This window comes from Dermacentor albipictus, chromosome 1 (genome assembly GCF_038994185.2).
Source record: "Dermacentor albipictus isolate Rhodes 1998 colony chromosome 1, USDA_Dalb.pri_finalv2, whole genome shotgun sequence".
Taxonomy (NCBI): Eukaryota; Metazoa; Arthropoda; class Arachnida; order Ixodida; family Ixodidae; genus Dermacentor; species Dermacentor albipictus.
The window spans coordinates 198,386,734-198,410,396 of NC_091821.1; the positions used below are offsets into that span (position 1 = coordinate 198,386,734).

The 23,663-nt window shown below is 42.0% G+C and overlaps 1 protein-coding gene across 9 annotated transcripts in view; it reads left to right on the forward strand.

Annotated features, from left to right (window-relative positions):
* The first annotated feature begins 87 nt into the window (after window positions 1–87).
* LOC135903131 (transcription initiation factor TFIID subunit 4-like) overlaps window positions 88–23,663 on the forward strand; it is a 109,912-nt gene continuing 86,336 nt past the window's right edge. For 3 of the 9 annotated variants that reach the window (XM_065433519.1, XM_065433520.1, XM_065433521.1), the window contains exons 1-2: window positions 88–1,266; window positions 18,758–18,790. In XM_065433519.1, the coding sequence (XP_065289591.1) occupies window positions 178–1,266; window positions 18,758–18,790 (1,122 nt within the window). In that variant the 5' untranslated portion in view covers window positions 88–177. Of the gene's footprint in view, window positions 1,267–1,389; window positions 1,587–18,757; window positions 18,791–23,663 lie in introns of those variants that run through there. The other 6 variants (XM_065433522.1, XM_065433528.1, XM_065433525.1 and 3 more) reach the window with 5 other exon arrangements.

The window sequence follows — 23,663 nt, forward strand, 5'->3', positions numbered from 1 at the left end:
TTTTAACTTTGATGGCAACAAAAATAATTAAAATTCAAAAAGAAATATAATTGCAATTGTATTTTTTATATAATCTTTGCTTCAGCGTGTTGTGAAAAATATTTTGCAATAACAGACAATGCTTGATACTGGTATAAGCGCGTTACTACCCACAATTCCTTGTCGGCGGGGACACGCATGCGTACTTTATTTTTCAGTTGTAACTCGAAAATGGCGTCAGCCAAATCTCTAGAGGAAATGCTAACCACAGATGTGGACGAGTCAGTAGTAAGCGAATTAGTAGGGTCTTTAGAGTCACAACTCTCATCTTCTGGGATTCATGCTCCAAATCAGGAACTCAGCGTCAGTTCAGCAACCACGAATCACGTCAATAGTGTGCCAGTTTCGGACGGTCTCCAGCGCCTGCAGCACGACGGACAAAAACACGGTGTGGCTGCAGCGCTTGCAAATTCATGCCCAAGCATCGTGGTGTCGAGCTTTGGAAAGACGATCGCGACCACGTCTCACATTGTTGGCGTTAGTAGTTGCGCTTCTTCTCCTGCCAGTTCCACGAACACTGTGATGGTGACTTTGCCTGGCGCTCTCCCAGCTAGCGGCTACATAAACCAAGTTACTGGCACGACGCAGCAGGCTTTGCTGAACACATCGCTTGTGCGCCCGATCAGCAACTCGGACATAAAGATTGTGTATTCACCACAGGGCCACTTTAACGCGGCTAATCTGGCTGCCGTCAATAACGCTGTTATCCAGCAACGGGGAAATGTGAAAATACAGGGTGTCCCGAACGGAAGCACCGCTATCCGTTCCAGCCCGCATACGCCCGCCACAACTCCTGGCCTTAGTGCCATCCACAATCTGGCGAACGTGGCTTCGCAGCAGACGCCTCTCATCATCAGCCAACCGGCCAAACCGCGCATCGTCGTCGACCCGAAGGATCCGAAGGCCGCATTCAAGCCACAGATCCTCATCAAGCAGGAGCCGCCGGCTGCATCGGTTGGCCAAGAGTTTCTGCGCTGTTCGTCACCTGCTGCGGGCGTCATTCAGGCGTCAAAGGCCGGCCCGCAGCCCGTTAGCGTTGTCACGCAGGTTGTGTCCAGTCCTAGCATCCTACCGCCTGGTGTGCAGATCGTCAACGTGAACCCTGGCCGGCCCGGAGCGCCAGGCGTCGTCGGCCAGAAGACGCTGGCGCCCCGGGTTGTCATCGGCAGTCCTGTGCGGTTGGCTCCACAGATGCTGGCTGCCCGTCCAGGAGCTCCGTCCGTTCAGGTATGTGGTCTCGCCAGCGTTCGGTCGCCTACGGCGACCACACAGTCTATAGAGGCGCGTTGACGTCGCCGCCAGTGGGTCCTCGTGGCTTCACGCGCGCCCGAGTTGCGCGTGTCCTGTCACCTATGACATCAGTCATTCCCGAGGTGGCATTCGAGCCACGGGTCGACGAAGGCGCCTCCGTCAGGTGGAACGTTGCACTCCCTGGCTCTCCTGCCAGATCGCTGGCAACGCACGTAGCGTGTGTGCTCTTGCCTGTCGCATTGGGTTTCTTGCGATTGTTTATGAGCAAATCGCAGAACACCTTGGATTTTGTTACGGTAAGCACCAAAAACAGTCAAAAACATGTTTTCATGTTTTTGGTTGTTGAATTTATTTTTTCAAGCGCTCAAGATCGCTGAAATTGCAAGTTAGCCAGCGTATGTATGCTTCTCAGTCGTTCAGCTTCCATTATTCTGTTGTCTTGGTTTTGTGCATATATAATTGACAGCCTTTGGGCTTATCAATAAGGTTTTGGTGGTGTTTGTGCAATATATATTGTGGAGTGTGATACAACCAAGGTGATATTAAGTATATGAAAAGTAGCAGTTGTGAGCCACTGCATTTGTTTAACGAATTTGGAGCTGCTGCAGCAAAGGGTAGCAGGTCTCCCTTCTCCCCTACATTTAACCATGCTGTGCGTTGGATTATTTTGTGCAGTGAAGGAACTTTAGCTGTTTGTAATAGCAAGGGATGGAAAATTTTGTATTGGCAGGAATACTGCTTTACTTTGCAGATTTTTTTATTTTCAGTTGTCTCCCTCTGTGTGATGAGCTTTGAATATTTTATTCCAACTTGGGTTATGTCATGTACGGCTCAATAATCTTTGCACTATGATATAACACATTTAACAAAATTAATTTTACAGCTTTAGCTAGTATCTTTTAGTAACCATCAATTGGAAGGGGGGTTATATGTAAAAAAAAAAAACTTTTACAGACAGCGAGATGAATTTTGCTTTTAAATCTACTTTCACCAGTCTTGATTTACTTTTGTTTAGCATCAGTAAGTAACCTGGTGTGCAAAATTTTCTTCATAGCTTTTTAGTCACGACAGCTAGTGTGAAACAGCTTTTTTTTATTATTTGGTGTTGCAGAAATTCAGGAAAATAACTTGGTTTCCTGCATTCACTCAAATGTATGCAAACTAAAGCTCCTCAAACTTATGTTCACCTGTCTGTGTTCACGCCTGTGCTTCTCTGTACACAATGTGCTTTATAATAAGGCATAAAATCAAACTACAAGGATTTTTATTTAACTCAAATGCCCCATTGAGAGGTTTTGTTACTGTAGAATGTTTTGGTGTCTCTGAGGATATAATCTCTTAAAGGATGCTTCTGCTTTTTGCATTTGACGCATGCATGTTGCATTGTGCCATGTTTTATCCTTGAGCCTTTCACATACACAAGGCAGCTGCAATATTATAGCCACTTTCCAGAAAACTGCAGGTTGCATTACTTCAGGTCATAGTCCTGATCTTGTTCTGTTTATGTAGTGTGGACATGAAATATTTATACTAACATCAACTTTGTTTGTCCAGCATTTTTATGAGTTAGAGTTACCTTTAAGTGCATGATATTCCAACATTGATAACTTGTAAGCAAAGTCCGGCATTGCTTTAACCCATCTTTTGGGTGTTATTGTGAATTCATGCAGTACAGCGGTATAATAGTTTTTGTTTAATAATAATATAACTAATACTATAATAATAATTACTTATTCCTCAGAACAATTCTAAGGAATAAATAGTATATTGTTTTTGAGAAACGAAAATATTACAGTAAAGAGTATCTTCAAGAAAAAATTATCTTCAGCTAAGAGTAGTTTGCTGCTTCTCATCCTTGCTTGTTTCAGTCACTTATTTACATTTTAATTTAATATGAAGTCCTGCATTACACTGTTAAAGACGCTACTCTTTACATTTTCTCAATCTTGTAACATGTTGCTGTCAGATATGGCTGAGCTTGTGTGGGATTCCACATTTTAATGCCAACAGCCCTTATCCAAAACCAAGCTGTGGCTTAAATTTATGTACAGACTTTTTTTCTGTCTTGAAACAGATAGTTACGGAAAGTAAAGGTGTAGGGTACTTCTGAGAAAATGTCTGATGGATTTATAGAACTGACAAAAGCTGAGCATTGCATACAAATGTTTGTTTTTTTGTCTTAGTTACTGCAAAAAAGAAAAGCATTAAGAATGAAAAATTGAGCACAATTGTTTATTCTTTAAGTAGTGTGGAATAGGCTGCTCGAATATCTTCAAATGCTGCTTCTACGATTGTGCATCCTAAGAATTACAATTTTAAAGTCATACCATATAAACTCAAGTAGGGGCTGCACTCGTTCATAGTAATGCATTTTCTAATAAATGACACAGTTACACGCCTGGTGGGCAGTGCCAAGATTGTAGTAAGGAACAAGAAACATTTAGAAGGTGCAACTTTGGTCTTTGATGTGCAAACAGTCTGGACAACGTAGAGCTCTGAGCATACTGATGTCATCTGGATGCTGAAAAAGGCTGCTGCTTCTTTGCCTCAGTTCCCGTGACAAGTGAGTGATATGTATGAAACTACACTACAAAATGTCAACGGCTATACCTGGTGCTCTTCTTTTCATCATGATTTTCTTTATGGGGGGTTATCCTGTTGGTTGCTGGTGCCACACATTTGCAACATTGATTCCTAAATCCTGTCACTTTGTGGGCCATCAAAAATAGAAGATCCTGCCGTATCTCTTACAATGCCACAAGTGTTCTAGCACCTGTGCACAAACAGTAATACAGAAAACCACTAATATTATCATTGGCTGTAATATTCTCATAGCACTGTTCATCACAATGTCCAACAAAATTGTGTTGACAGAAATGACGCTGTGGGCTAGTGTGTGCTACTATCCACATTTTTCTTTTTTGCCTTGTAAATGTCTCATAATAATATAGCATTTAGGGAATATAAGTTTTATTAAGTATTTCATTTTCCTTGTTGTACTTCATCAGGTCTGTGCGGCACTCCGCCTGCATTGTCATCGGAATTGGCGGTTTGTAAGCAATGGATAAGAAAGGAATACAATTCAGTGAAAGGAATAGGTACATTATACCAGCCCAGATGGCTGTCTCTTCAATTAATAAAATGCATATTAGAGCACAGTTTTTTAAAAGATGAGACAATGGATTAATGCTACAAGCCTACAACTGTTTATATGGCTTGATGTTGAGCTGTGGCCCTGTTTGTGACATTTATCTTGTTCTTGTCAACGTCTTCAGACAAGCCAACCTTCCATGTAAATTTGATGCAAAGAGAAGAACAAATTGCCACTGTATTCCCCAAGAGTACATGCACTCCTTTATTGGTGTCATCAAAAGCTATGCTTAGGGTTTGACTCTGATCTAGTGGTACGTCTACATGCCATTCTTGTTTTAACACATTAAAGTTATCAGTAGCCAGTATCATCTATCGATCTCTCATCCAGTCAGCTCACTTATTCTGTATTTAGTGCAAAATTTCGGATTTGAAATGTCCTTCACTACACTGAAACGCTGTACTTGATTGTACTCTCATCAAATGACAAATTGTCATGCCTGTGTCATACCTTGAGGCTGTCATGTGCCCCCATGTACATTGGCAGCTGTGGCAACAGGTCCCTTAAGTTGCTGTGAGATGCAGAATACCAGGCAGAATGTGGCTTAAAGACATTCTTTGGCTGCCCTTTTTTATCAAGTTTCTGAGGTATTTCATGAGCCCCCTGTAAATTTTTACGACTCCCAGAGTGATTGTGGCCCCACAGTTCGTGCAACACGGATTAATGAGAAGGCAACCTCCTGCTAAATCATCCTTGTACCATGGCATAATGTGATAAATATTGAATGATGTGTATATGGGGTGGTCTAAAGACTTAATAACATGCTGCATATTTTCCTGTTCTGTTTAAACCAGATTTTTGTGACTTCTGTCTTAATTGCACTGCATTTGCTACTAGGAGAAATGAAAGCAGTGTTGCGAAAAAGTTTGGGTAATATTTCATGTTAGTCACAGAGCAAGGTTAAACATGCATGAAATCTATTCTCTGGGGTGCAACATGACAATTTTACAGATGTGCTGTGTGCATTGGGAAGCCAAGCTGGCACTGTCTCATAAAAATCCACAGTGACAGCTTGTTTGCACTATGGGTTTTTATTATCACATAGAATGCAATCACATCAACCTTGTGTTTTAAGTCACCAAATGCTGCCTATTGAGAGTATTACTATTATTTCTTTCATATTATGTAATTTCACCTTTCAACTGCACTTACTCTACAGCTGTCCTAAAGGTTTATTTGTGGTAATAGTTAGAATAACTCACCCATTTTCTGGGCAATCCTTCGTAGTGGGTATGTAGGACCCAAGAGTTAGACGGGCAACAACAACAGCTCCAATCATTATCTATTTCTTGACCAGTTATCCGTCACATACTATACAAGCACAGGAACCTTTTGTTTTAAGCACCAAATGCCGCCTATTGATGCTTCTGTTCTGCATGCCTCTATTTCTTGCTTTTCTTTATAGAATGTTATGTGGTTGTCTATTAAAGCGAATAGTTTTTTTTTTTTTGGCTATTTTGCCCATTTTCATGGTAGTTAGACATTCACTGCTGATTCAAAGGACACAACCTCTCACGCAGCCAAGTCATGGGGCACCTTCATCGCCGAACACCAATTATTATAGTTCTTTGAGACGCATGTGTTGTCATGTGAGAGCTTTAAAGCATCTGAAGGTTTAGATCAGGGCTGCACATCCTGTGGCCCACAGGCCTGTGTGTTTGTGGCCTGGTAGTATGGTGTCACACAGAGGGTCACGCTCTTGCTTACACCGCCGGTACGTCCCAAAAAGGGGTAGCTAGCGTACGCTATCAGTGCATCACATAGAGGCCAAGCGGGCCCACACCGTTGTCCATACCTTCACGATGAGAGTTGCTAGCTTGGTGATGAGTCACAAGGATTGCCGTGCGACTGGCTGCCCGAGACACTTGGGGTGTATTCATGGGCTTCTTTCACACTTGGAAAAACACTTGTGGAACACATATTGAGCAACAGAAAGCTGTATTGGGAGTTTTTCCTGTTGCTCAACAATCTTTTCATTGACACTTTTCTTCTAATTATACTATTTAATAAGCTGCTCAAGTAATTAAGACTGATTATGTTATTGGGTGGAATGCAAAAAATAATCTATCTCCAAGTGACGGCAAGCAACATTACCTTGGTTGTGTCCAGCTACATGGCATTTGGATATCTTTAAATTTTGGCTAAAGTTACATGGGACACCCTGTATACATATTAAGATACTTGTAATAAAGTGACCCACAGTTCGTGCAACACGGATTAATGAGAAGGCAACCTCATGCTAAATCATCCTTGTACCATGGCATAATGTGATAAATATTGAATGATGTGTATATGGGGTGGTCTAAAGACTTAACATGCTGCATATTTTCCTGTTCTGTTTAAACCAGAAGCAACATTACCTTGGTTGTGTCCAGCTACATGGCATTTGGATATCTTTAAATTTTGGCTAAAGTTACATGGGACACCCTGTATACATATTAAGATACTTGTAATAAAGTGACCAAGGCTTGGCAGGCCTATTTCTTAACATGCTGCTAGCCCAACTCATACCGTTAAAGGTTGCAGAGACAGCCACTTCTCATCCATTCTAATAGTGAAAGCTACAATGCTTTCTATCCATATGATATTAAACATTGAAATAAGAATCTCCATTTTTAAATATTTTCTAGCATCATATGTTTGTAAATTCAAAGAGAAACATTTATGTGCATGAACAAATCTTAAAAACATGTTGTGAACCTTTTAGTAACATTGCACAAGTGTGTCACGTCATTTGAAGATGTATGCAGCGACCACCTTCTTCATGGCCTTTTCTCTGTGACGCTGGAAGACTGCGACTTCTTCAGTAGGTACTGCAGTAACCAGCAGAGCTAAAAGGCTTGTAAAGGGAGCAGCCTCTCCTTTGGTTCTATAGGAACCTTGATAGAAACAAATACGGAAACATTGATGATGATGCCTTGAAACTGGTGTATCTCATTGAAAACGCCTACGTCTGTGAGCAGACATTTTCTTTGCTGACTTAGAACAAAACTTGCCTTCACTCTTCAAGGACAGAAATTACAAGACCTGATGAGGACCGCAATGAATGACAAAATACAGACGCATGTCTTTCCGCAAGCAAGAGATGCAATGCTACCCGCAAAGTGCATCCCGTATGGCTGCTACAGAAATTGGTTTTGGCCCTTAGTAATGTTCAGTTGTTTAGCCCTGCTTTAGATGCTGTGGCGGAACGCTCAAGAAGGACAGCCTTCCTCTTCTCCCACCACCCTCTCCCTCTGTGGCAGCTGCGGAGAGGGCTCTGATGGTGAAAAAAATGGCAGTCACCTTTCACATCAGCACTTGCGCTGCTGGAGAACAGTGCACATGTGACGAATCAGCTTATAGCAAAAATGCCTCCAGTATGCTGCGAGACATGGCCCTGGATGTAACCGTTCGCATTTCTAAATTCACTTACATTGACAATTTTCGTCAATGGTTTCCGCACAGTTTTTTGTTCTGGCACCCGTCAAGAGTTTACACTATTGTTTGACCTTGGTTCATTGTGTCGGTGAGTTCTAACTTGTAGTTTAACTTGTAATGGGTTATTTCATCTGTATTGCTCTAAGAAAAAAATGCCTATGAAATTTTGATGACTCCACTCGCTCACCACTAAAAGATGTAAGCCATGCTCTGATAGCTTCAAACCGGTATGTCACACTGGTCAAAGCTGTACCAGATTGGAAAAGAAGCGACAGGTATAGTTTTCAAAAGAGTGCCGAGGCAAGGTTTTTCTTTATTTTGCTTTAGTAAGCATCTGTCGGACCAGTTCTTCAGCTTGAAACAATCGCAGTGCTACTACCTTCAGTTTTCTTGTCGCAGTTGACTGCATTGTGATGTCAAGGGAGCTCTGTGACATTATAGGCACAGCTGGTGATCGTAGTGGGGCATTGCAAATCACTAATGGGCGAAGAATACACCAGTCAGTTCCTGTAAAACATGGTATAGTGGCTTCAGGCTGCACTTTGGCACCAAAAACTTGAGCGCATTGGGTTGTCACTTGTTCGAACAAGCTGGTTCTTGTACACTGTGTTGCTTGAAGCTCTTTTGTGACTGCAATCCACATGAGATTTTAAAAGAACCATTGAGAACGAAGAAAATTTGAGGGGAACTCTGCCTGCACCAGGAGAGAGAGAGAAAAACATTATCTCATACGCCTGGTCCAGCAATTAAGTGTCCAGGAGCACCCTGGCGTGCCTTGCCATAGCTTCCCAGTAGAGCTTTAGTAAGGGTGTGGTGGTGGAGTTAGCCATCCACCCACCATCGGGGATGTTTTGAAATAGAGATAGATGCAAGGGATTGGGTGACGGTTGGCTTCACATAGGGGCAGTTCCAAAGAATGAATGTCGGGATTTTCTGGGTAGCCACCACAGTGCTTGCACTGGTGGGATGGTTTTTACCGTGTGTATGGTGTAGGTAGCGCTATGTGAGGAGAGAGTTGGTTTGGGTGGCACACCTGTCAGTGCTGTTTTAGTGCGATTGGGACTGGTGGGGTGCTGCAACTCAACTGGTAATGTGCTGCAACTAATTTAGGGTTGCTTTTCTTTGCTGCCTAAGTTGGTTGTGGTGAGACTTGAGGTCAAAGGCATGGGGCCAGCCAACAGGGGGACCTGGTATGGTTTCAGAGGTCAGGGTATGTGCTAGTCGATTCCCACTTTGATTTGCGTGGTGACACATCATTATAAGTTAGTTCATTTCCATCTATCAATGAATGCCCTGGTGCCCATTCAATTGTCACTTGTAGTTGTGGATGAGACATATAAGTGTAAGTTTTAAGGGTTTTTGAAGATATGATGAGGTAGAATGGAATCATGTGAAGGTCCTGCAGGCAACCTGGCTGTCAGTTGTTATGGGTATATTATTTGTAGGGTGGCAGGGTAGCATAATTGTTTGGAACATTGATGTGATGGTTTTGAATGGCACAACCGCAATCACAGGATGCAATCGTATTGGCTTGACCATCTTGAAATGCAGCTTCTGTATATTTATTCTGCAGAAGGTGTCTGTGATGCCAGGCAATTCGCCCTGTCTTCTCCTCTGAAATGGTGCTGTGGGGGGTCTATGTCTTGAGGTATAGGTAAGACTTTTAGAGGACCAATAACATTGCATGGAGGTGTTGCTGGAAGGAGGACAGGTAGGTGTTGTGACTGGTATCCTGGATCATCAAGGTTTTTTTTTTCCATAGGCAGACATTTGGAGATAGTGAATTTGTGCATGTCACACTTTTCCGATAGGTTGTTAAAAATACCCATTCTGTCCACTTTATCGTTAGATGTGTATTGTGGTATCCCCAGTGTTGTACAGTAGCAAGCTCATAAAGCTATGTTTAGTTTCATTTTCTGAGTTTTTGTTGCTTGTATGTATGGAAGTTGATAAAGGCTGCAGGAACATATTAGTGCCTTTCTAATATGACATAACTGGTCCTCTTGCTCACCTTGATGTCTGTGAGTAATTTGGGATAACGTGTTTGGACTTCTTGAACTTGTTTAATCAACCTTTGGTGTCAGACATTCCATTTACTGTCGTGCTGACGCCAGGATCACAGAATCCGAATGCGTGGCTTTCGGGTAATTGGTCGATCGGCTATTTGTAAAGATATTTGGTTTTTAGCTTGGACTATAGGCTCGCATCCTTTTGGGACTTCTGGGTATTCAGTCTTTTCTTGAGAGCAAGAGAGCCCTGTAGCTTTGATGTAGTTGAGAATGATGTCAATACCTTTTTTGAAGGGTGCACTCTGGTTGAGCTGGAGATCCAGTGTTGCACCAGAGCTGTATCGTCGGCATATGCAGTGTGTTTCAAGTGACATATTTGTTCCAGATTATTCGGGAGGTCTTTTATAGCAAGGCTAAATACTGTGAGGGACAGAATAGAGCTTTGTGGTATGCTTGTTGATAGTGGATGTGGAATTGTTTAGTGGTCCTCCACCTTGACCTGTACATGATGATTGAGATAAATTTTGAATGTAGCAGTACGTCTTGCCATCTAGATTGGTATCTTTAAACTTCTCCATGATTATCCTGTGAGAAACGCTGTCAAAGGCTCCTTTGACATCTATGCTCACAATAGTGTGCAGTTCTGTGCTTTGGTGCATACATGGCTTGGCAGATGCGAAGCATGATGCCTTGCATTCCCTGTTTCCCATATTTCATTATAGAGGGACAGAAGATGTTCTAGAGTGAGAGAGAAAATGAGAAATGAAAGGTAGGGAGGTTAACCAGGGCTGAGCCTGGTTGGCTACCCTACACTGGGGAAAGGGAAAATGAGATGGAAAGACTGAAAGAAGAGAAAGTCCACTGGGGATATCATTTGGTCACTCAGTCCGGATCACAGACTGTGACTCAATCCGGTAGCTTTCAAATATCGCAGCAGTGCTTTTGTGGCTTATTGTAGCTGCGATATACGAGGCCATGGTCCCAAGATCTTGTTCAACGTGAACGGTTTTCTATCTAGCTGATTGAGAGCTGTGCAGAGGTTATGTCTTTCATTTTCAAAAGATGGGCAGTAGCACAGTAGATGTTCTATAGTTTCCTTGACATCGCAGGCATTGCACTTGGCGCTATCAGCCATTCCAATCAAAAACATATACGCATTGGTGAATGCGACGCCCAAACGTAAGCGGCACAGCATTGTTTTCTCATTTCATGGAAGCCCTGGTAACAGCCGCAGTTGCATAAATGGGTCGAGGGAATGCAATCGATCTTGGCAAGTGTGTGCCACATCTCCAATGGCATATGGTGCGCCATCTTGCGTTGGGCTGCGTCAGTCCGCGATAAAGGTACAGAAACAAGGTTGCTCCGTGTGCATTCCTAGCAGCTTCGTCAGTGAGGTCATTGCCGGAGATACCGCAGTGGCCAGGCAGCCACTGAAACAGGACGTCGTGTCTTTTCGCGATCATATGATGGTACATTTCTCGTATCTCCGACACGAGTTGTTCACAGGACCCGCGATGAAGAGATGACAGAAGACATTGTAACACCGCCTTCAAATCGCAGAATATTGCCCACTGATTAGCCGATTGGTTGTTAATATAATCAATGGCACCAGCAACAAGCTCCGAACCGGTCAATGTTGTCAAGTGACCTTGTGTCGGATGCTTATTGATCGTGATGTATAACTACTGCGCCGGTGGAGCTGGTCCGGGTGCAAGAGCCATCCATATATATGTGGACACGGTCAAAGTAGATAGTGTGTAAACAATCCAGAGCTGCTTGCTTCAAGGCCAAGGTAGGCAGGTCGGTCTTCTTTCTTATCCCTGGAACCGTAATACGCACTTGAGGTTTTAAACGCCACAGAGCTGAGGTTGAACGTGCTGAAGGTGTGAAGCCCAATGTTAAGGTGGCACAATGGATGCTGACCTCGTTGGAGAAGGACGTCTGTGGTCGTTGTTCTGGCAGGCAGGCAAGAGAGCTTGATTGCATCCATGAAACATGATGAACATGGGCCCTAAGTGTGTCGGTGCTAATGTAAGTTATTGTCGGATGGTCTTGAGCAATTCTAATTGTTCCTGCTGTTGAGGCGCTCCGTGGAAGGCCTAGGCAAACACATAGTGCCTGTGCTTGCATGCTCTGAAGTTCTCGAAGATTTGACTTGCATATTTTAGCAAGCATGGGAGAGCTATTACATAGGAATCCGGTAAAAAGTGCTCGATATAACTGCAGCATAGAGCCCACTGACGATTCCCATGTTTTGCCGGCGATGAGCTTGAAGACGTGAACAATAGATGTGAGCTTCTTCATCAAGTTTGCAACCTGAGGGCTCAAGAGAGGTCCCGGTCAACAGTGACACCTAAAAACCAATAATTTCTCTTGTAGGAGATAGGCTGGCCATTGATGCATACTGGATAACGAGACATTGCTTTTCGTGTAAAAGCAACTAACGCACATTTTTCTGTTGAGATGGTAAGGCCTTGTGTGTGAAGATAGTCAGATGCCTGTGTTGTTGCTTTCTGTAGCCTTGCGTGAACCTGCAGGCGAGTGAGTGCTGACGTCCAGATGCAGATGTCGTCGGCGTAGATTGAGACACTCACTGTTTCTGGTAGGGATTCGGCCAGCCCAAGAAGCGCAAGGTTGAAAAAAATAGGGATGTTCTAAATGGCTGTTGGGCAAAGGGGCTATAATCCTGTATGTAATTTTGTCAGCCCCTGGAGCAGAGTGTGCCTTTGGATCAGCTGTGACTCTGTGGAGTTAGCCAGTGTGAATGCTTGGCCAATGTCCAGGTGGTATCTGTGAGGTTTAGTGGGCTGATTCCACAAGGGCATAGCAGGTGTTTAGTATGACTGTGCCGACTGTTTCAGAGTCACCCTCAATTCGTAGCTGTAGTCTAGATGTGGTGTGCTTGGGTTTTTCCTGGCCCAACAGTGACCATACAATGGCCCATGTACAGGAAGTGTACATTCGAGAGTTGAGTGAGTCACGCAGTGACAACCAGCTATCAGCACCCAATTTTTCTGCATATAGGTGTGCTTCTTCTGTGATAGCTTGCATAATTTTCTGAAGGCTTCATCATTCTTTCGTTTGCAGCATTTTTGTACCAAGGTTGAGAAGATGGGTGTTAATTTGGGGGTGATCTTCAAATCTCATAACCACTTTTATCACAAGCTTCTGGAAGTTGGGGATGGTGTTGCACTATTTTTTTAGGCTAATTGGGTAGAGGGGATGTGTTAAGTTTGTATCTGGAAACATCTCAGTTGGGAATTGCAGTAGCGAGCCTATTGTTCGGTTTCCCTTGGCCCACTTGGACGGTTATGTGCAGCAGATAATGATCACTGCCGTAAGTTCCTTGCATGTTATCCCATTGAACAGCTAAGCTTCCTCTGTACCAAGTAAGATCGGGTGAGGTGTCTCGTTATACACTATTTCCTACCTTGGTGGAAAAGCTCAAATCAGTAAGTAGTGTCAAGGACTGGGTGGAGGCCAGTTGATGCACTCTTCCCCAGCAGTCGTGATATCAGTGTGTCCATGGTTCGTGCGATGGCTGTTGAAGTCTCTAAGCAGGAAAGTTTGGAAATTACGATTGGCCTGATGGAGTTGACTTTATCAGTGCTTGTCTGGTTTGTGTGTTTGTGGTAACCACTAGGAGTTGATAATTACGGCACTGTCATCACTGCCTGGTAGACAACATTTAATGGCCACTGTTTCCTGGGCTGTATTATTGATGTGTCGAGTTATGGAGCTGTACAGCAGCTAAGTGTTTGGCCGTCAGAATTATTGTCAAAACAAGAGGAGGGGAGGCTGCTTGCTGCAATCTGCGCTGTCTGAGAATGCTAGGTTCTGAGTAGGTGCTACAGCTCGGCAGGGTTATAGTAATGCTGTACGTTTCCTGCAGGGGGCTAAATTGTCTGGTGGATGGGGAACCATCTGAATTGTATGCAGCATCATATGCTGTATCTCTCTTTCTGCAGATATGTCTGCAGTTTCACTGCTGAGTTCTTGGATGTGAAGGGGGTGTGGTAGATTGGGTATTGGTATTAAAATTTCATGCCAATGATGCAATATTCTTGGTTGCGGGTAGGTGAAATTTTTTAAGGAACACTTTTTACACTGGCCACTTGTTGTTTGCACAGGTGAATGTGAGCGAGAGCCGATGTTTCAGCCATTTTTTCTACTTTCTCTGCCAGGGCAGGGACACTGAATATCAACTTGGTGAGGATATCTTAGTGTGCTGGTGTTGATGAGTGGTGCTTATCTTTGAAATTTGGTAGTTAGGTCATCAGTTTTGTTAGAGAACGTGTCGTTTTTCTTTTCTGAAATTAACTTCAGAGGCTGCTGATTGCTCCTCTGGAGGTTCTGTTATTTCTTGTCCTGAGTGCTCATTTTGTGTGAGCTGATGCCTGCAAAAGCCTGCTGGCATAGCCCTGACTGCATTGAATGGGTTGGGGTTGACGACAGCTGCCTGGACATAGCTGGAAGATTTATGGGGTGGGCGTTTTGGAGCTGCCTGGTAGTGTTGAGGGAGTAAGGCAGGCAGGCTGGCTCACTCACCTGTCGGTTTGAGAAGCAAATATTCTTGGGTTTGAATCGCCTTGGCGCTGGGAAGGGCTCTTCCTGCTTAAGTAAGCTCCAGCTTTCTTCATGTGGTCTGCTGGGGCTGGCCAAGTGCTCGAAACAATTCCTGGTCGGTAGCACTGGCCACGCCTTGCTTGGTTGCCAAAACGTGTCCACATTTCAAGTGGGTATGTCTTGCAAACTCAGACTACAATTGTAATATGTGCTGTAAAGTAATTAAGGAGTTAATTAGTTAAATTGTTAACTAGTTGAATATGTGTTTAGATTTTTTGTGCTAATAATGTCTGCCTCTTAGAAAAATCCAGCTGAAGTACAAGAATTATGCTATCTGCCACAGGTGATTTGTAAAAATTCAGAAAAAGTTAAAAATGATCACCTTGTATATTTAAGCAGCAGAGGTACACGAGTTTCAGTTTCAGTTTATTTATTTCATAAATGGATACATGCTTACATAAGTGTACAGAAGGAGGTCCCGGAACGTGTGGCTGAAAGGGGACCTCCTGTCAGAAAATATATACATTTGTGCAAATATACATCACCTTTGAAATTTTATCATTAATGCAGTTCATAATGTCGTAGTTCAGTAACCTCATGCCATTAGTGAAGGCAGTGGTGACATGTCAACATGCTTCAATGCCAAATACAGTTAGTGCTGGGGTTGTGTTCTGGTCTTGGTGCTGTGGCAGCAACTTGGGGCTTGACTAGAAAGCCACTCTTCGTGTATTATTTCTATAATGTTGCGAACGCTGATATGACTGTTATATCATCTGATACTTATGATTTTGCTAAGAAAGGCCAGGCACCACTAGTTTTACTATTGCAGTTTCCTTTGACAACATATCTAATCATCATCTTCAACCTATTTATGTCCACTGTAGGATGAATGAATCTCCCAGTGATCTCCAATTACTCTTGCCTTATGCCAGCTGACACCATTTTACACCTACAAATTTCCTAATTGCATTATATCTAGTTTTACGTTGTCCCCGACTAGTTGTCCCCGGCTTCCATTCTCTTGGCACCCATTCTGTAACTCTGATAGACCACTGATTATGTGCCCTACGAATTACATCTCCTGCCCAATGCAAAATGTTTTGTCTTATTATGAAATAAAATAAAAATTTTATGTACCCTCCTACTTAATTAAGGAGGGAAGGTGGTGGGAAAGAGAAAATTATTCATGGCTGTGTATAAAAGTGTCCTTTTTTTTTACAATTCTAGTAATTTCATAGTGTAATTTTTCAACCAGAAAAACTGTTCTTAAAGACAAAGATGCATGATTTTAAATGGGATGCTGCAATGCAGGGTTAGCGTGTTGACAAAAAGAAGTGAGAGATTATAACACTGACTTGGCTTCATTGCTGTCTACTGCCTGGAGTTATGCCCATTAGGAAACAACTTAGAAATGTTCCTTCAGCTGTTAATTTGTTGATAAAGCTTATGCCATTGGAATAGGCTATAATTAGAAATTAAATGTTATATGGTGTTTATTTTTATCAGATTCGGTGGGTTGTTATTGGCACTATTTGCTGTCATAAGATTTTCTATATAAAGCATTTATTTTATGCAGCTTCTGCCTTTAAGTGTTTTCAGGTTTTGAAAAAAATTTAGTATTTGTTTAGTTACTGCCAAAGGAAAAGAAAAGCAAAGGTGTCATGCTTGATACCTTTAAAAAGAAGTGTGAAATTAAAATTATAGCACATTGTAGTATATGTACATTCTTAAGAGCTCTTGCGAGTTTGGAACTTTGCTAAAATTTGTGGTAGCTCTCACTTATATAGTGGTCTGCTTCCAGAATTCCTGAGAAATCTATTAAACATTCGGGGCTGACATCAGGGGGGTATTCTGTAATTGCCTGGCTCGTGGACTAACCATTTCAGCCACAGCTGATTGGCTGGAGCTGTATGAGCAAGAAGGAGGCAGGCTGGGGGTGCCTGCCTCCTTCTCGCTCTTTCCCCAGCCCAGCCAATCAGCACTTCAGCAGCAGTGGAAATGGACAGTCCATTATGCAGAATAACCCCCCAGAACAATATCTGGAGACCTCTGGAAGCACATGTAATGCTTTGGTCACTCAAATGGCAGCACTATATTTAGTTTATAATATGGAGCTGCATGAAGCTTCGCTCCACATTGGCACTGGACACCACTAGATGCAGGTGTTAGTATGAATGATGATTGGTTCGAAGGACTAGCAGTGCTAGCTCCCCTCTTGTATTTCTCTGGTTGTGATGTGTAATGTGATAATTATGATGTGATATGGTGTATTGCTTGAGATGAATACAGCGTACTTTTGTATGCATCAGTACTGGTTGGGCCTGTCTGAGCCTGATTTTGCAAAGCAGGAAATTGAAAATTAAGGCATTTTTTGTTTACCCCAAATCCATAAAAAAAATTTGCAGACAATTTCTCCTATTTATTAGTCAGTCTTAATTCTTGTCAAAATAATCCTGCTCAAAATGTCATTAATTCAGACCATGTTATGTAGATGACCATCTATTTTGCTGGCATGAAAACTGATAGCAGCACTGCGTCGTTGTGATATGTTTTGCAGCGTCTATGTATGCAAGAGACCTCTGGGACACAGCGAAACCTGTATATTTGCACACTAGTACTTTCTCGTCGCTAAAACATTATTATAATGTGGGACAGAATAGAATGTTTGGCATAGAGTGGCAGGCTTTTTAAAAATTGGCAGGCTTTTTAAAAATGGGAATCACTTTGTGTGTGCTTCAATTGCACCATTGTGGTAAGGTTTTCCTATTGGTTGGCACAAACTTAAGAAATTGGCTATCTTAAAAGTGTGAAATTGGATCTTGTTCTTCTTTTTTTTTTACTAATGATTCTTTATAGCAAAGACACATTATTTTAGTATCATGTTACTTATGTTGTGTCATGTTACATGTTTAAAGATATTAATAATTTAGGATTTTAGCATTACACACTTGAACTTATTACAAATAGCATGCCTATTAATCTGTGAAATTTACTGACAACTTATTTATTAAAAAGAGCTGTTAAGTGCAAGGATTAATGAGTCTTTCTGCAGGCAAAGGCCTCTCAGACAGAGTTCTTCACAACGTGACCATACTGTTGCTTACTCAGCACTATCAAGCAGTAGTGCAGTTTATGACGTTATGAAATAAATTTTCTTTCCAACCAAAGTGGGCCACATTAATGAGCATATAGTTCCAAAAGGTATTGCATATAATTGATAAGTCAGACTATTCTTTCATTACAGTGAGCTGTGATTGGAGGCATCTTATAACAAAACATATCTTGGCTTACCCATTATCTTCAAGTAGCTGCTGTGAAGATGTTCTTTGATAGTAAAAACCAATTACTCCTAGCCACCCTGCTTTCTAGTTTTGAGTTGTCTAATGTTGAATTTAAAAAAAAGAAAGAAAAAACAAATAACACATATTTTTCAAATAACAATGAAGATGGGCATTTATTGTGAAGATCTGCTAAATCTCATTGGTGGTCAATTATGAAGGCGTGCTAGCCAGGAAGCATATTTGGACATCATGTAAGAAAAGAGACTCGGCAGTACTATCATACGCTATTAGTCAGTGACTGGTCAAGAATGCAACATCAAGTGCCTTTCAAATACTGCTTGTATGTATGCGCCACCAAATCACTTTGTCTGATTCTTTCTCTCTTTCCTCCTCCTTTGTCCCCAAGTTTCTGCCTTCACCTTGCACTGTCATGTCATGAAACTCCTTATCACGCTGGGGACACCTTTTGTTCTTGCAATGTGAGTGATAGTCATGTTGGTGAAGCAATGAAACAGGTCTTTTGGCCTTCCCTGGTGTGCCTTCTGTGGTGCTTGTCCACCTGTACAATGGGTGGGTATGTTTGTCAAGAACATTCTTTGAACAGGGGGTCAGGGAAATCCCTTCTATGCGCTTCGCAAACAACCCATTTGTGCTGGGAGTTATCTTTGGTCCCAACCTACATTGCATAACAGCAGCATGCTCATTGCTGCTGAGCTGCTGGAACACCTCCTCTTCACGCCAGTGTGATCTGTATGAGAATATATTTTTTGAAAGGCAGGCACGTCATGCCTTTTTTGGGAGGAGCCACTCCTGCATTCTTGACTTGTCACTTAGCTTAGATTTTGCAAATGCATTTTGGTAAATTCTGTGAGGTGTTATTTTTCTGTCTACTGCAATAAGTTTTAATTTGTCTTAGGTATTGGTCTTCATTAATTTTTTTGCTAATCTGTTATGGTGTGTGGGGTTGTTTTGTTTAAAGACCTCGCTTTTTTCAACACTTTCAAGTGTTGTAATGTAGAGTGTGCAACTTGTTTCTGCAGAGATACCGCTACCATAGGCCTCCTGAACATGACGTGAGTATAAGCTAGCACTGGTCTGGGAACTTTGGTGTCACCGTTCACTTTTCACTGCACTTTGCACACCCAAGACCACCGAGCAAGTTGGCATTTTACCTTTGCTGTAAAATCCAACACTTCACAGCAAAACTTTTCTTGACTTTGGGCACTCTATTGGCATATATTCTTGCTTTGGGTTTCTTTTAGCATGTGCACAATAAAAGCAAACTGGTGCCAGCTTGCCATTCGTTGTGCTGTTGTTCACAAATGAGAATACAAAGCCCACGTACAGGTCCAAATGTACAAATATGCGTGTTTTTAGGAGCATCTTGCTCTGTTGCACTGTACTGGGAACAACCAGGCTAATGCTTCAGTCATCTGGTAGACGCTTGGCCCTAAACTTTTTTTCATTTGCACAGAGTGGCCTTATCAAAGAAATGTATATCTGTGTGATCTAGTTCTTACGAATGCATTGAACATTTCAGCACAACATATAGGTTTATCACTGTTACTGCACTGTGGGTCTGTGCACAAATTCCTTGTAGCCACTCTGATAACTACCACAGGTCCCCAATACCTCATTCACCTGCATAGATGAAAAATTCTTGATGAACCTTTGCTGCTGTGAACGACCCATTCCATAAAGTAGTTGCCCCATGGACTGAATGACAGTGTTCTTAGTATCAATGGCCATTGAAGTGTTTCATGTAGATGATGCTGCAAGAATGGTTGCACTGCTTGTGTGAATAAGAAATGACAAAGTGTTGAAGGAATTGTGCATCCTATTTGAGCAGGCAGGGCACCTATTTTTTACTGCATCAGTACAGAGTAGTGCTGCACTATGTTTTTGGCATTATTCACTGCTAATTAGCGTCGACTTTCAACATTTTCTAGTTTTTATCTTGTCTTGAATGTGCACGTTTATTCAAGGAATGCCTGCTTTACTGCAAGCATTACTACAGTGCTCACTGCTCTATTATCTTTTCGTCTGCACAAAGGTTGTATTCCCCATAGTCTTGAGAGCCATAGCCTGCATTATACTCATTGTATGTTTCCATTGCCACTTAAGTACTGGTAAACTGTTTGGTCATTCAGATTGTGCCACATGCTCAAGGTGATTGTGTTCAGAATGATATGCACTGTGGTCACAAAGTAAGAATTTAATTTCATTTTCAGTGTCATCTTGAAAAACCATGCATGAACCATGCAACATAAACTGCATGAGAGAGCAAGTTTTCTCCTGGGTAACATTTCTGATCATATTGTGACATCATTACAAACTAAGTGAATGTCTATATCTGCCTATATCCCCATTTTCTTAGTTTTGCAGCATTCAGATGCAAGAATGTGATAACACGACAGTATGTGACTATGTTCTTTTGTCTTGAATCCCAAAACCACAAAAATGGACCGCCATTACCAGCTTGCTTCATTCTTTTACTTTGTTGACATCTGGTTCCTTCACTGTTGATGTACCCTGCACTACTCAAGCACACATCTCTTGCAGCTGTTGCACATCTCTTCATTTCTAACAAGTTTTCATGAACTAAATAAAGATCACTAAGAATAAGGTAGGCACTTTCACCTTTTTCTTTGAGCCTGATTTGCAGCTGAGGGTGCAGTAATAACGTTTGCTATGAAAGAAAATGTTTTGGTTTGCAGTAGCCTGCTAAGGGCAGGTGGTGCTGTAGTAGTATGCTGAGCGGATTGCAGCGTATTTGTTGATGTAACACATATGGCCACCAATTATTAACCACTAATCCTTAGAAATGGGAACAGTTATAAACATTTTGCCAGCTTGTATCACTGCTACTAAGTAATTTTGCCAGCATTACTGTCAATGGAAAACAAAACAAAAGTTTCCACTAGTCCAAGAATTTTTGTGTACTGAAGAGTTGTAGTTGGTGCTTATGAGAACTGATTAAAATATTGACACTGGAGCATGTGTTTTTGGAACATGTAGTACCACCCAGCAGTTAGCAATGGGTACGAGAGTTCATGACCAGCTCCAATGTGCCTCAGTTGTAATTTTGTGAATTGGTTGAAGGTGTGATGCAGGTGTGATAGTATCTCAATGATGCCTTGATTATCTCGATTGATTTGACTTATGATTAATTCATAGTGTTTAATGGTTCCAAAACAATACTTGGGCTGTGAGAGATGCTGTAGTGCATAATTTTGACTGCCTGGGATTCTTCAGTATGCCCCTATCACAGTACAGGAACGTTTTTGCATTTCTACCCCATCAAAATGCGGCTGCCATGGCTGAGAATTTAACTCGTAACCTCATGCTAAGCAGCCAAACACCATAGCCACTGAGCTGCAGCGGCAGGTTTTTGATTATCTCAGGTTTAAGTGTGAGATTTTGGTCAGGCAGATTAGGCAAGTAGCACTCGTCAGTGCACCGTGTTGACTGCCCTGGTTTTGCATTTCATGCCTACAGTGAATCTTCATATTTTTCTCATTTAACTCTTCTTAATGTGTGGGTATAGGTAACTAGTAAAGGACTAAATTATGGAGAATCGAGTCTTAGTAAGTGTGTCTGCAACTCCTGCTTTGTTTAAATTGAATTCCTGAGCTGGCTATTAATGTTGGCATATTAAAAATAATAATAATAGTAGAAACAAGCAAAGGTGCTCTATACATGTGCAAAGCACAGCAATGCAATGTATAGATAAACGTTGCATGCCTATGTGCGTGAGTTGAAGCACTTGTGGCACATTGTATAATAATGTTCCTGCAGCAAAAATTGAAAGTGCTCATCCACAGAATGATGGTTGCGAAACACAATAGTTGACCATGAATTCTAGTGCCTATCTGAAGTGATGGCAGGCACCAATCAGGTCTGACGGCATGTCATTCTCTCTGACCACTGGACATGCAGTTTCTTCTCAGTACTAGCAACTGGTGCTGAATTTGTGGTACGCATAACTTCAGCCATTGAAAATACACATTCATCAACAAGATACACAAACAAAAGAATCCAAATGCAACAACACTGTACTGCATAACAATGATGCTGCTCGATTTCAGTGTGGTACATGACTATACTTGTAGTTTTTAACAGAGAATATCACCTGAATAAGCACTTATTGCTGGGTGTTTTGTGCCCTTGCAAAAAATCGCTCTTTTGTTATGGCGTGTTCATTATGAGGACCACAGGCTGCATACAAGGCTGCTACTTATTGGCCTGAAAATTACATCAGAGCTTTCCTTTTATCCAAGAGTCTACTTTTCAGATGATCATTTGAATTGCTTTTCATGAAGGCATAACCCTTCATCGGACACATTGAGAAAAAGCGTGCTCCGTACATTTTATCTGTAAAAAACTGATGGTTACGACATCACTTTGCCGCACATAACAGTTCAGCTTCTTAGGTGCAAAGGGGGCTTCAGGAAAGGTGGTTTCACATATGTCCCACTAACTCTTTAGAGAATTGGAGAAAGTGGGACAATATGGTCCTGGTGACCACATACAACGGGTTGTTGTAACTAAGAAAATTCATGTGCTCAAAACTGAATCATAGTTGCACTCTTGCAAACAGCAACATCTCGTTACATACATATCTTCACTTTTCTTCATGGAAAGGCAAAAAACATGGCACAAGGGCACTTTGCAGAGTTTGCATACAAGTGTCGTTCTGATTTCCTTTGCCTTGATAGAACACCACCTGCATCGTTTATGCCCCGTTGTCTTCACAGGGTGGTAGTCACCTCCATGAAGTCTGACTTGTTCATTAGCACCGACCATCTTCTGTGCAGACTGACGTCCACGCTTCTTGTGCTGAAAAGTGGGAATCGCCCTCTTTTTCTTGAAGCTCTGACCACCAACGAGCTCTCTTCCTAGGGCAAGGCGAAACCACAAGTATTTATTTGGTGTGATGTGGTAATGCTGAATGAAAGCGTTGAAGACAGCCGCATCTAAGATATAGTAGAAGAGCCTGTACCAACCCTTTTTTGACCTCCGGTCACGCGAATATTCATTCAATTTTTAGTCAAATCTGTCCGCACCTCCCATGTACTTATTCTAGTCAGAGACTACTTTGGGGCATGTCACACCCACCTTGGCTCCATTTGCAAACATACTTCAGATGGGTCATGAAAGTTCGACAGCATAGTCACATTCCTGTTGTCACGCCACTAGTATGCCGTCAATTGTCTCTTTGATCGACAAACATATTCTCCTCTTTTCAGCTTCTGATCCTCTTTGATTTCATGTGGTATGTACTTTGTTTGTCTGAACCATGCCTGCTGCCATAATTTGCTTTCCTGATAGCTCATTCATAACCTTGGTTGTAGTGAAAAAGTTATCAAAGTAGTGTGTACTGTTCACTTCAACATTTTTGCAAAGAGAAATAATGACATGTTCTTCAAGTGTAAGTCCAGCTTCTCATTTTGTAGGCTATCCTTCATATATTTGAAACTTGCATAAATAGCTAATTGCAGAGTCGGCTCTACACCACACTTTGTAACTGCGTTTGATTGCTTCCATGGAGGTATACTGTTTCAAGGCTGAGCATCCCTTGAAGTGCACCATGCTTTCATCAATTGCCTGATGGGTGGAAGGCCTGTACTCTTCAAGAAATCTTTGATTCAAGGCATCTGCAAGTGGCCTTATCTTGGTCAGTCTATTGAAACCATCTTCACCTCAGCCTTTTATCTGCTCATTGTCATAAAAGTGCAATGTGTTCATAAAGGCCTGAAATCTCTTGAAGTTTGTCACACTAGATATCTCCTTGACATTGAAAGAACTGTTGATACTCCAATAAAGGTACATTTGATGTGCGGGATTGACACTCATCAGAAGAAGAATGCCCAATTAGGCTTTGAGTTTCTCTTTTTTAGGGTCACGCCACCCTTTTTGAGCCTCGTGCTTTGTATAGCAGTTAGT